The sequence below is a fragment of the Salvelinus alpinus genome, chromosome 6 (genome assembly GCF_045679555.1).
Source record: "Salvelinus alpinus chromosome 6, SLU_Salpinus.1, whole genome shotgun sequence".
In the NCBI taxonomy this organism is placed as follows: Eukaryota; Metazoa; Chordata; class Actinopteri; order Salmoniformes; family Salmonidae; genus Salvelinus; species Salvelinus alpinus.
The window spans coordinates 85,831,249-85,845,448 of record NC_092091.1 but is presented as its reverse complement, the minus strand read 5'-3'; the positions used below and the strand labels follow the sequence as shown (position 1 = coordinate 85,845,448).

General features: G+C 44.7%; 1 protein-coding gene across 1 annotated transcript in view; it reads right to left on the bottom strand.

Annotated features, from left to right (window-relative positions):
- Window positions 1-12,366, bottom strand: part of LOC139579519 (uncharacterized) — a 58,521-nt gene extending 46,155 nt beyond the window's left edge. Inside the window, exons 1-4 of the mRNA XM_071408237.1 lie at window positions 11,852-12,366; window positions 11,029-11,204; window positions 6,796-6,898; window positions 6,618-6,663 (exon numbers count right to left, since the gene is read on the bottom strand). Of these exons, the coding sequence (XP_071264338.1) occupies window positions 6,618-6,663; window positions 6,796-6,898; window positions 11,029-11,204; window positions 11,852-11,952 (426 nt within the window). The 5' untranslated portion in view covers window positions 11,953-12,366. The remainder of the gene's footprint in view (window positions 1-6,617; window positions 6,664-6,795; window positions 6,899-11,028; window positions 11,205-11,851) is intronic.
- Between the last annotated feature and the right edge of the window lie 1,834 nt (window positions 12,367-14,200).

Below are 14,200 nucleotides of genomic sequence, written 5' to 3'. Positions count from 1 at the left end.
CAGAACCTCAGAGACACTAATCTGGCTGATCAACCTAACAGGCTGATAAACAACAGAACCTCAGAGACACTAATCTGACTGATCGACCCAACAGGCTGATAAACAACAGAACCACAGAGACACTAATCTGACTGATCAACATAACAGGCTGATAAACAACAGAACCTCAGAGACACTAATCTGACTGATCAACCTAACAGGCTGATAAACAACAGAACCTCAGAGACACTAATCTGACTGATCAACCCAACAGGCTGATAAACAACAGAACCTCAGAGACACTAATCTGACTGATCAACCCAACAGGCTGATAAACAACAGAACCTCAGAGACACTAATCTGACTGATCAACCTAACAGGCTGATAAACAACAGAACCTCAGAGACACTAATCTGACTGATCAACCTAACAGGCTGATAAACAACAGAATCTCAGAGACACTAATCTGACTGATCAACCTAACAGGCTGGTAAACAACAGAACCTCAGAGACACTAATCTGACTGATCAACCCAGCAGGCTGATAAACAACAGAACCTCAGAGACACTAATCTGACTGATCAACCCAACAGCCTGATAAACAACAGAACCTCAGAGACACTAATCTGACTGATCAACCCAACAGGCTGATAAACAACAGAACCTCAGAGACACTAATCTGACTGATCAACCCAACAGGCTGATAAACAACAGAACCTCAGAGACACTAATCTGACTGATCAACCCAACAGGCTGATAAACAACAGAACCTCAGAGACACTAATCTGACTGATCGACCCAACAGGCTGATAAACAACAGAACCACAGAGACACTAATCTGACTGATCAACCTAACAGGCTGATAAACAACAGAACCTCAGAGACACTAATCTGACTGATCAACCTAACAGGCTGATAAACAACAGAACCTCAGAGACACTAATCTGACTGATCAACCCAACAGGCTGATAAACAACAGAACCTCAGAGACACTAATCTGACTGATCAACCTAACAGGCTGATAAACAACAGAACCTCAGAGACACTAATCTGACTGATCAAACCCAACAGGCTGATAAACAACAGAACCTCAGAGACACTCATCTGAATGATCAAACCCAACAGCCTGATAAACAACAGAACCTCAGAGACACTAATCTGACTGATCAAACCCAACAGCCTGATAAACAACAGAACCTCAGAGACACTAATCTGGCTGATCAACCTAACAGGCTGATAAACAACAGAACCTCAGAGACACTAATCTGACTGATCAACCTAACAGGCTGGTAAACAACAGAACCTCAGAGACACTAATCTGACTGATCAACCCAACAGGCTGATAAACAACAGAACCACAGAGACACTAATCTGACTGATCAACCTAACAGGCTGATAAACAACAGAACCTCAGAGACACTAATCTGACTGATCAACCTAACAGGCTGATAAACAACAGAACCTCAGAGACACTAATCTGACTGATCAACCTAACAGGCTGATAAACAACAGAACCACAGAGACACTAATCTGACTGATCAACCCAACAGGCTGATAAACAACAGAACCACAGAGACACTAATCTGACTGATCAACCCAACAGGCTGATAAACAACAGAACCTCAGAGACACTAATCTGACTGATCAACCCAACAGGCTGATAAACAACAGAACCTCAGAGACACTAATCTGACTGATCAACCCAACAGGCTGATAAACAACAGAACCTCAGAGACACTAATCTGACTGATCAACCCAACAGGCTGATAAACAACAGAACCACAGAGACACTAATCTGACTGATCAACCCCAACAGGCTGATAAACAACAGAACCTCAGAGACACTAATCTGACTGATCAAGTGTTCTTCCTAGGTTTTGGCCTTTCTAGGGAGTTTTTCCTAGCCCCCGTGCTTCTACACCTGCATTGCTAGCTGTTTGGGGTTTTAGGCTGGGTTTCTGTACAGCACTTTGAGATATCAGCTGATGTACGAAGGGCTATATAAAATAAACTTGATTTGATTTGATCAAACCAACAGGCTGATAAAAAACAGAATCTCAGAGACAATAATCTCAGACAAACGTAAATGTTACTTTCATGTAAACTGAAAACTAAAACACTAATATTGTTGCTGTTGTGGTAATGAAGTGGTTTCTCCACTGTAGGTAACGCCAACCACAGCAACACATCCAGGGAGTGTTCCTATTGGGTAACACTGTGTTGTTGTTAAAAAGAGTCAGTGTTCCTATTGGGTAAAACTGTGTTGTTGTTGAAAAGAGTCAGTGTTCCTATTGGGTAAAACTGTGTTGTTGTTGTTGAAAAGAGTCAGTGTTCCTATTGGGTAAAACTGTGTTGTTGTTGAAAAGAGTCAGTGTTCCTATTGGGTAAAACTGTGTTGTTGTTGAAAAGAGTCAGTGTTCCTATTGGGTAAAACTGTGTTGTTGTTGAAAAGAGTCAGTGTTCCTATTGGGTAAAACTGTGTTGTTGTTGAAAAGAGTCAGTGTTCCTATTGGGTAAAACTGTGTGTGTTGTTGTTGAAAAGAGTCAGTGTTCCTATTGGGTAAAACTGTGTTGTTGTTGAAAAGAGTCAGTGTTCCTATTGGGTAACACTGTGTTGTTGTTGAAAAGAGTCAGTGTTCCTATTGGGTAAAACTGTGTTGTTGTTGAAAAGAGTCAGTGTTCCTATTGGGTAAAACTGTGTTGTTGTTGAAAAGAGTCAGTGTTCCTATTGGGTAAAACTGTGTGTGTTGTTGAAAAGAGTCAGTGTTCCTATTGGGTAAAACTGTGTGTGTTGTTGTTGAAAAGAGTCAGTGTTCCTATTGGGTAAAACTGTGTTGTTGTTGTTAAAAAGAGTCAGTGTTCCTATTGGGTAAAACTGTGTGTTGTTGAAAAGAGTCAGTGTTCCTATTGGGTAAAACTGTGTTGTTGTTGAAAAGAGTCAGTGTTCCTATTGGGTAAAACTGTGTTGTTGTTGAAAAGAGTCAGTGTTCCTATTGGGTAAAACTGTGTGTGTTGTTGAAAAGAGTCAGTGTTCCTATTGGGTAAAACTGTGTTGTTGTTGAAAAGAGTCAGTGTTCCTATTGGGTAACACTGTGTGTGTTGTTGTTGAAAAGAGTCAGTGTTCCTATTGGGTAAAACTGTGTGTTGTTGTTGAAAAGAGTCAGTGTTCCTATTGGGTAAAACTGTGTTGTTGTTGAAAAGAGTCAGTGTTCCTATTGGGTAAAACTGTGTGTGTTGTTTTTGAAAAGAGTCAGTGTTCCTATTGGGTAAAACTGTGTGTTGTTGTTGAAAAGAGTCAGTGTTCCTATTGGGTAAAACTGTGTGTTGTTGTTGAAAAGAGTCAGTGTTCCTATTTGGTAAAACTGTGTTGTTGTTGAAAAGAGTCAGTGTTCCTATTGGGTAAAACTGTGTGTGTTGTTTTTGAAAAGAGTCAGTGTTCCTATTGGGTAACACTGTGTTGTTGTTGAAAAGAGTCAGTGTTCCTATTGGGTAAAACTGTGTGTTGTTGAAAAGAGTCAGTGTTCCTATTGGGTAAAACTGTGTTGTTGTTGAAAAGAGTCAGTGTTCCTATTGGGTAAAACTGTGTGTTGTTGAAAAGAGTCAGTGTTCCTATTGGGTAAAACTGTGTTGTTGTTGAAAAGAGTCAGTGTTCCTATTGGGTAAAACTGTGTTGTTGTTGAAAAGAGTCAGTGTTCCTATTGGGTAAAACTGTGTGTTGTTGAAAAGAGTCAGTGTTCCTATTGGGTAAAACTGTGTTGTTGTTGAAAAGAGTCAGTGTTCCTATTGGGTAAAACTGTGTGTTGTTGTTGAAAAGAGTCAGTGTTCCTATTGGGTAAAACTGTGTGTTGTTGTTGAAAAGAGTCAGTGTTCCTATTGGGTAAAACTGTGTGTGTTGTTTTTGAAAAGAGTCAGTGTTCCTATTGGGTAACACTGTGTGTTGTTGTTGAAAAGAGTCAGTGTTCCTATTGGGTAAAACTGTGTGTTGTTGTTGAAAAGAGTCAGTGTTCCTATTGGGTAAAACTGTGTGTGTTGTTTTTGAAAAGAGTCAGTGTTCCTATTGGGTAACACTGTGTTGTTGTTGAAAAGAGTCAGTGTTCCTATTGGGTAACACTGTGTGTGTTGTTGTTGAAAAGAGTCAGTGTTCCTATTGGGTAAAACTGTGTGTTGTTGTTGAAAAGAGTCAGTGTTCCTATTGGGTAAAACTGTGTGTGTTGTTTTTGAAAAGAGTCAGTGTTCCTATTGGGTAACACTGTGTGTTGTTGTTGAAAAGAGTCAGTGTTCCTATTGGGTAAAACGGTGTGTTGTTGTTGAAAAGAGTCAGTGTTCCTATTGGGTAAAACTGTGTGTGTTGTTTTTGAAAAGAGTCAGTGTTCCTATTGGGTAAAACTGTGTTGTTGTTGAAAAGAGTCAGTGTTCCTATTGGGTAAAACTGTGTTGTTGTTGTTGAAAAGAGTCAGTGTTCCTATTGGGTAAAACTTTGTGTGTTGTTGAAAAGAGTCAGTGTTCCTATTGGGTAAAACTGTGTTGTTGTTGAAAAGAGTCAGTGTTCCTATTGGGTAAAACTGTGTTGTTGTTGTTGAAAAGAGTCAGTGTTCCTATTGGGTAAAACTGTGTGTTGTTGTTGAAAAGAGTCAGTGTTCCTATTGGGTAAAACTGTGTGTGTTGTTTTTGAAAAGAGTCAGTGTTCCTATTGGGTAACACTGTGTGTTGTTGTTGAAAAGAGTCAGTGTTCCTATTGGGTAAAACGGTGTGTTGTTGTTGAAAAGAGTCAGTGTTCCTATTGGGTAAAACTGTGTGTGTTGTTTTTGAAAAGAGTCAGTGTTCCTATTGGGTAAAACTGTGTTGTTGTTGAAAAGAGTCAGTGTTCCTATTGGGTAAAACTGTGTTGTTGTTGTTGAAAAGAGTCAGTGTTCCTATTGGGTAAAACTTTGTGTGTTGTTGAAAAGAGTCAGTGTTCCTATTGGGTAAAACTGTGTTGTTGTTGAAAAGAGTCAGTGTTCCTATTGGGTAAAACTGTGTTGTTGTTGTTGAAAAGAGTCAGTGTTCCTATTGGGTAACACTGTGTTGTTGTTGAAAAGAGTCAGTGTTCCTATTGGGTAAAACTGTGTTGTTGTTGTTGAAAAGAGTCAGTGTTCCTATTGGGTAAAACTTTGTGTGTTGTTGAAAAGAGTCAGTGTTCCTATTGGGTAAAACTGTGTTGTTGTTGAAAAGAGTCAGTGTTCCTATTGGGTAAAACTGTGTTGTTGTTGTTGAAAAGAGTCAGTGTTCCTATTGGGTAAAACTGTGTTGTTGTTGAAAAGAGTCAGTGTTCCTATTGGGTAAAACTTTGTGTGTTGTTGAAAAGAGTCAGTGTTCCTATTGGGTAAAACTGTGTTGTTGTTGAAAAGAGTCAGTGTTCCTATTGGGTAACACTGTGTGTGTTGTTGTTGAAAAGAGTCAGTGTTCCTATTGGGTAAAACTTTGTGTGTTGTTGTTGAAAAGAGTCAGTGTTCCTATTGGGTAAAACTGTGTTGTTGTTGAAAAGAGTCAGTGTTCCTATTGGGTAAAACTTTGTGTGTTGTTGAAAAGAGTCAGTGTTCCTATTGGGTAAAACTGTGTTGTTGTTGAAAAGAGTCAGTGTTCCTATTGGGTAAAACTGTGTTGTTGTTGAAAAGAGTCAGTGTTCCTATTGGGTAAAACTGTGTGTGTTGTTGTTGAAAAGAGTCAGTGTTCCTATTGGGTAAAACTGTGTTGTTGTTGAAAAGAGTCAGTGTTCCTATTGGGTAAAAATGTGTGTGTTGTTGTTGAAAAGAGTCAGTGTTCCTATTGGGTAAAACTGTGTTGTTGTTGAAAAGAGTCAGTGTTCCTATTGGGTAAAACTGTGTTGTTGTTGAAAAGAGTCAGTGTTCCTATTGGGTAAAACTTTGTGTGTTGTTGTTGAAAAGAGTCAGTGTTCCTATTGGGTAAAACTTTGTGTGTTGTTGTTGAAAAGAGTCAGTGTTCCTATTGGGTAAAACTGTGTTGTTGTTGAAAAGAGTCAGTGTTCCTATTGGGTAACACTGTGTGTGTTGTTGTTGAAAAGAGTCAGTGTTCCTATTGGGTAACACTGTGTGTGTTGTTGTTGAAAAGAGTCAGTGTTCCTATTGGGTAAAACTGTGTTGTTGTTGAAAAGAGTCAGTGTTCCTATTGGGTAAAACTGTGTTGTAGTTGTTGAAAAGAGTCAGTGTTCCTATTGGGTAAAACTGTGTTGTTGTTGAAAAGAGTCAGTGTTCCTATTGGGTAAAACTGTGTTGTTGTTGAAAAGAGTCAGTGTTCCTATTGGGTAAAGTGTGTTGTTAACAATATCTGCAGTTGCCCATTCATCATCACGCAAGCAAGCAGACACACACACACACACGCCAAGGCCACACTACAAGCAGACACACACACACACACGCCAAGGCCACACTACAAGCAGACACACACACACACTCGCCAAGGTCACACTACAAGCAGACACACACACCAAGGCCACACTACTAGGTCATAATAAAGGTGTGACAACACTCTGCTGCCTGTGGGGAACCATGATGGAGCACCTGGGTGTGTGGTTTCTCTGTTGGTGAAGAGAGCAACTGTTAACTGAAGGAAGAATACAACATGGAAAACATAGTGACTCACCGCTGAGTTTCTGAGGACCGTTATCATCACAGAGCACTGACACTCCCTAGGGGGGGGGGGGGAGGGAGAGAGAGAGAGAGAGAGGGAGAGAGAGAGAGAGAGAGAGAGGCGGTCAATATGAGGAATAAATGCTTGAGTGTTTGTGAGTGTATGTGTGTGTGTGTGTGTGTTATTGTACCTGATGAGGTCAGCCGCTTGCTCTGGGGTCAGGTCGTCAACGGCAACATTGTTGATCTTTACGACCTGGTCGCCAGGGACTAGCCTTCCATCAGCCGGCCCCGCTACCCACACACACAAACACAGGATCCTCTTCCTCATCATCTTGATCAACAGGGTATATAACAGATCATTGCTGATAAAGGATTCCAAAGATCTATTTATTTCCAAAACACCAAGAGACCTCTCTCTCTCTCTCTCTCTCTCTCTCTCTCTCTCTCTCTCTCTCTCTCTCTCTCTCTCTCTCTCTCTCTCTCTCTCTCTCTCTCTCTCTCTCTCTCTCTCTCTCTCTCTCTCTCTCTCTCTCTCTCTCTCTCTCTCTCTCTCTCTCTCTCTCTCTCTCTCTCTCTCTCTCTCTCTCTCTCTCTCTCTCTCTCTCTCTCTCTCTCTCTCTCTCTCTCTCTCTCTCTCTCTCTCTCTCTCTCTCTCTCTCTCTCTCTCTCTCTCTCTCTCTCTCTCTCTCTCTCTCTCTCTCTCTCTCTCTCTCTCTCTCTCTCTCTCTCTCTCTCTCTCTCTCTCTCTCTCTCTCTCAGGGTTTATGAGTCAACAGGAGAGAGGGCAGAGCAACAGGGACAGATGGTGGTATTACTGAGATCAGTGCCAGAGAGCCCAGCCTCAGGGGGCCACTCACACCCCGGCCGTTACTACCTGTCGTGTGTTTCTCCATCTGATGTGGCGCAGATGAACAGCAAACATGGTTTCAAAAAACAAATAAAGCAACACCTCATGTCACAGCGCCTCTCCCCATGTGACCTACTGGTTGTATGTACTGACATGTGACCTACTGGTTGTATGTACTGACATGTGACCTACTGGTTGTGTGTATGTACTGACATGTGACCTACTGGTTGTATGTACTGACATGTGACCTACTGGTTGTGTGTTTGTACTGACATGTGACCTACTGGTTGTATGTTTGTACTGACATGTGACCTGCTGGTTGTGTGTTTGTACTGACATGTGACCTACTGGTTGTATGTACTGACATGTGACCTACTGGTTGTGTGTTTGTACTGACATGTGACCTACTGGTTGTATGTACTGACATGTGACCTACTGGTTGTGTGTTTGTACTGACATGTGACCTACTGGTTGTATGTACTGACATGTGACCTACTGGTTGTGTGTACTGACATGTGACCTACTGGTTGTATGTACTGACATGTGACCTACTGGTTGTGTGTACTGACATGTGACCTACTGGTTGTGTGTTTGTACTGACATGTGACCTACTGGTTGTGTGTTTGTACTGACATGTAACCTACTGGTTGTGTGTTTGTACTGACATGTGACCTACTGGTTGTGTGTATGTACTGACATGTGAGAGAGTAGATATCTGAGGATAATCTATTTACAGTAGATATCTGAGGGTAGTCTAAATACAGTAGGTCTGTGAGGGTAGTCTATATACAGTAGGTCTGTGAGGGTAGTCTATATACAGTAGGTCTGTGAGGGTAGTCTATATACAGTAGGTCTGTGAGGGTAGTCTATATACAGTAGGTCTGTGAGGGTAGTCTAAATACAGTAGGTCTGTGACGGTAGTCTATATACATCCATACACACAGGGCCCTGCTGTAGGTACTATACAGCATATGAGGATAAACCCTTCGTTGTCCTATTGATCTCCCATTAACCGTTCCTCTCATTACTGTAACCCCCACCACACACACACCAGCGATACTTCCACTAGCTCAGCAACATTCCCCCTCCTCTCACTGTGTCCCAAATGGCACCCTATTCTCTATAGGGCACTACTAGGACTCTGGTCAAAAGTAGTACACTATATAGGGAATTGGGTGCCATTAGCAACCCACCCTCAGTCTCCACCTGGGCTTAACAACACAAACCCTAATGGAGCCTACGGAACAACACAAAACCCCTCTTCTCCCTTTTCTGTACAGCCTGTCAATCTCAATGACATCACAATCAGATTCTATAATTTGATCATCGATGCGGTAAAGGAGTCAATGGAATGCAGACGTTCCATTGACCGGAATGCAGACGTTCCATTGACCGGAATGCAGATGTTCCATTGACCGGAATGCAGACGTTCCATTGACCGGAATGCAGACGTTCCATTGACCGGAATGCAGACGTTCCATTGCCCGGAATGCAGACGTTCCATTGACCGGAATGCAGACGTTCCATTGACCGGAATGCAGACGTTCCATTGACCGGAATGCAGACGTTCCATTGACCGGAATGCAGACGTTCCATTGACCGGAATGCAGACGTTCCATTGACCGGAATGCAGACGTTCCATTGACCGGAATGCAGACGTTCCATTGACCGGAATGCAGACGTTCCATTGACCGGAATGCAGACGTTCCATTGACCGGAATGCAGACGTTCCATTGACCAGATTGCAGACCTTCCATTGACCAGAATGCAGACCTTTCATTGACCGGAATGCAGACGTTCCATTGACCGGAATGCAGACGTTCCATTGACCGGAATGCAGATGTTCCATTGACCGGAATGTAGACGTTCCTCCCTCTTCTCTCACCTATCATTCCTAGTTTCTCCTGGCATCTTTCACTGTCTTTCCTCCTCTGTGGACCCCATCAAATCCCTCCCTCGACACACTCATGCATCCCATCACACCAGCCCCTCAAACACAGCCCCCAGTGAGAGATGGACAGGGGGATGAGAGAAAGGAGAAGGACGAAGAGGAGGGTCCCAGGTTTCTGGAGAGGTACATGGGGTCTGAGATGATACATGGGGTCTGAGATGACGCTGCCATCGCCCCCCTGACCCTCCAGGCCCTACAGAGCCAACTGTGCCTCTCCTGGAGGGGAGAGTTGGATGGGACCACCACCAGAGAGGCTGAGGGGACTCAGGACAGAGCAGACTGTCTGAACAAGCCAGAGAGGCTGAGGGGACTCAGGACAGAGCAGACTGTCTGAACAAGCCAGAGAGGCTGAGGGGACTCAGGACAGAGCAGAGTGTCTGAACAAGCCAGAGAGGCTGAGGGGACTCAGGACAGAGCAGACTGTCTGAACAAGCCAGAGAGGCTGAGGGGACTCAGGACAGAGCAGACTGTCTGAACAAGCCAGAGAGGCTGAGGGGACTCAGGACAGAGCAGACTGTCTGAACAAGCCAGAGAGGCTGAGGGGACTCAGGACAGAGCAGACTGTCTGAACAAGCCAGAGAGGCTGAGGGGACTCAGGACAGAGCAGACTGTCTGAACAAGCCAGAGAGGCTGAGGGGACTCAGGACAGAGCAGAGTGTCTGAACAAGCCAGAGAGGCTGAGGGGACTCAGGACAGAGCAGACTGTCTGAACAAGCCAGAGAGGCTGAGGGGACTCAGGACAGAGCAGACTGTCTGAACAAGCCAGAGAGGCTGAGGGGACTCAGGACAGAGCAGACTGTCTGAACAAGCCAGAGAGGCTGAGGGGACTCAGGACAGAGCAGACTGTCTGAACAAGCCAGAGAGGCTGAGGGGACTCAGGACAGAGCAGACTGTCTGAACAAGCCAGAGAGGCTGAGGGGACTCAGGACAGAGCAGACTGTCTGAACAAGCCAGAGAGGCTGAGGGGACTCAGGACAGAGCAGACTGTCTGAACAAGCCAGAGAGGCTGAGGGGACTCAGGACAGAGCAGACTGTCTGAACAAGCCAGAGAGGCTGAGGGGACTCAGGACAGAGCAGACTGTCTGAACAAGCCAGAGAGGCTGGACAAGCCCAGAACGGAGCATCGCAACTGGAGTTTAGATAATGATGGTGAGGGTGATGAGGACCAGGGTGAAAACCAGGGTGAGAACCAGGAGGGGGGTCTGGCTCAGAGGGTGATCCAGAGCCTGAGTCAGGCCCTGGGGTGGATCAGGGAGGCGGAGGGGTACCTCATCCACCCAGACTATGATGCTCTGGAGGATGTCGTTGGATCCTGCACCTAATGGAGTAATGACTAGCAAGACTGCCAGGATCTCAGTTTAGCAAAGAATGACTGGTCAAAAGACTGCCACTTGAATTCAACAGCATAACTAATTGGTCTGATTTCTGCCACCCAACCAACCACATTATTAAATCAAATCTTCACGTGACTCTGAAACCATATGTTGTTTTATTTCCCTTGCTGTTTTTCTCACCAGATGTTGATTGTTAAGTTAATCTGTCCAGCGGTCCCAAGCTCATGACAGCACAATGTAGTCCTATGTCAGGGTTATGATAGCTCTATGTCATGTTTATGTAGCCTACCTGGGGTGACGTCCTGCACCAGTATGGGTGTCTGAGGTGTCAGGGTGAGTCCATGAGTGTTGAGGAGGGGGTCTCGTAGGATCTGGACGGTCAGTCTAACCGGGTAGTTGTTCTTCTGGTCCTGACCGCTAGACTCTCCCCCCGCAGCCGCCTTCCCATCTACCAGGATACGCTCTCTGATTGGGGTAGAGACCAGGTATCAGCCCGAATCAGAGGACAAGGTAGCAGACAATCAGAATTAAGGAACCATACAAATGGAGAAGATGTCATCCAATCAAAGGGGAGGACAACAGAAGGACAAGGTATCATCCAATCAAAAATATACAAGGAAACACTTCATCATAATAGTCTCCAACAGATGATGTCCAATATTGCCTTGAATAACCAGGCCTAACCCAAACAAAACCATTTACACAAACCCATTACTAGCCCCCAGGCCTAACCCAAACAAAACCATTTAGACAAACCCATTACTAGCCTCCAGGCCTAACCCAAACAAAACCATTTAGACAAATCCATTACTAGCCCCCAGGCCTAACCCAAGCAAAACCATTTAGACAAACCCATTACTAGCCTCCAGGCCTAACCCAAGCAAAACCATTTAGACAAAACCATTACTAGTCCCCAGTCTAACCCAAACAAAACCATTTAGACAAACCCATTACTAGCCCCCAGGCCTAACCCAAACAAAGCCATTACTAGCCTCCAGACCTAACCCAGACAAACCCATTACTAGCTCCCTGGCTAACCCAGTCAAACCCAAACTAGTCGGGCCTAATGCCAAAGCTAAGCCTGTTACGTGGCCGGCCTGGTTAGTACTAACCTGCTGCTGGAATCCCTGGAGCGTCGTAGCCATCGCCCCACCACCTGCTCCACCCGACTGGTCCTGCGGGACGGGGAGCGGCTTCTGTCCCGCTCCTCCATTTAACTACAGACAGGGGTTAAAGATCAGAGGCCAAGGATGAGAGCAGGGGTTCAAGTATAGATTAACATTGTGACTATTGTTCCATTGCCTCCATTAGAGATAGAGATATGAGATATAGAGATATGCACGCAGACATGTCATAACCTTCAATGAGCAACATTTCCTGTATGACCTAGGGATGTCTGACTGGGAGGGTGTGTCCTCTATCTCTGACTCAGACCTTTAAATGTTGCACCTCTCTGTTTAACTCTGTTGCAGATCAGCATGCCCCATATAAAAAACCAAGGGTTAAAGACAGCTCTAATCCATGGTTCACGCATTAATCGTCTGAAAGATTTCATGAAAGAAACTTAGCTTGGGCTAAAGCTAAATTGACTGATTCTACCTCTTGACTGGCTCCTTCAGACATTTGAGAAAAGTATGACTTACTTTGGTTAAAAAAGCAAGAGAGTGGTGTAAATCCATCTCCATTGTGGAGTGATCAAATCAACAAAAACTCCACCCCATCTTTGCCCCAGTAGGTTGTGACAGTCAAAAATTACATTTGTGGAGATTTTAATAACCATTTTGCCTAAACTGGCCATCTATTTGAATGAATTGTTTCTGGAAAGGAAAATGTGCAATTCTTGCTCACCATTAAACATTCTTAATCGGTGAGCGATGTGGTTTTGCGTGTTTTCCTTTGCGATGATGATGACACATTTTTAGGTTGCACCTGGACTCACGTTAGTTGAGCACACTCGACTTCTTTCCAAAGAATGGTTTCTGAAAAGTCCTTTATTCCATTTATTCTAAACAGATATTAGAGAATGATGCACTTCCAGCCACTCACTCTTCGTTTTAAATTAGACATTATTTATATCAATGATGTATTAAGTGACTTGCAAAAAATAGATGTAAACAAATCAACAGGATCTGATTCACTTGATCCCTTTCTACTGCAGCTTTCTGCCGTCCTCAACCATTGACCCATATGTTTTATTTAATTATCTCCCTGAGATCAGGAAGGCGGCGCATGTCCTCCCCTTTTACAAAAGTGGGGATCCTTCTGATCTAGATAACTTCCGGACAGTTTCTAAACTATCACTGGCACCTTTCAGCTAAGAACTTTTTTTAAACTTCAAACTACACACAGTGGCCAATTTAGTTACACCACCCTGTTCACAAAAATGGATCGCCTCTACAGACAGTGGCCAGTTTAGGTACATCACCCTGTTCACAAAAATGGATGGCTCCTACAGACAGTGACCCACGTGGCCGTGGCATACTAAATAAAGCAGGCAGACAGGCATTGAGGCATTCAGTTACTGTTCAATTGAACGTTAGAATGGTCAAAACGTGTGACCTAAGCAACTTTTAGCGTGGTATGACCACCGGTTCCAGGCACGGCAGTTCCAGTATCTCAGAAACGGCCGTCCTCCTGTGTTTTTCAAGCACGACAGTGTCTAGGGTTTACAGAGAATGGTGAGACAAACAAAATATATCCAGTCCTGTGGGCGAAAACATCTCGTTGGCGACATGGGTCGAAGGAAAATGGCAAGAATAGGCAGTCCACAAACGGATAAATAACGGTGCAGTACAACAGTCGGCGATACTTGTCACGGATGGGCTATTGCAGCAGACGACCACACCGGGCTCCACTACTATCAGCTACAAACAAGAAGAAGTGGCTCCTGCGGGCACGCCATCACCAACACTGGACAATTGAGGAATGGAAATACACTGCCTTGTCCGATGAATCCTGGTTCCTGTTGCGTCATGCTGATCCTGCCTGGGGTCAACGGTACAGGCTGGTGGTGATGGTGTAATGGTGCCTGGGGTCAACGGTACAGGCTGGTGGCAGTGGTGTAATGGTGCCTGGGGTCAACAGTACAGGCTGGTGGCAGTGGTGTAATGGTGCCTGGGGTCAACAGTACAGGCTGGTGGCAGTGGTGTAATGGTGCCTGGGGTCAACAGTACAGGCTGGTGGTGATGGTGTAATGGTGCCTGGGGTCAACAGTACAGGCTGGTGGCAGTGGTGTAATGGTGCCTGGGGTCAACAGTACAGGCTGGTGGCGGTGGTGTAATGGTGCCTGGGGTCAACAGTACAGGCTGGTGGCGGTGGTGTAATGGTGCCTGGGGTCAACGGTACAGGCTAGTGGTGGTGGTGTAATGGTGCCTGGGGTCAACAGTACAGGCTGGTGGCAGTGGTGTAATGGTGCCTGGGGTCAACAATACAGGCTGGTGGCGGTGGTGTAATGGTGCCTG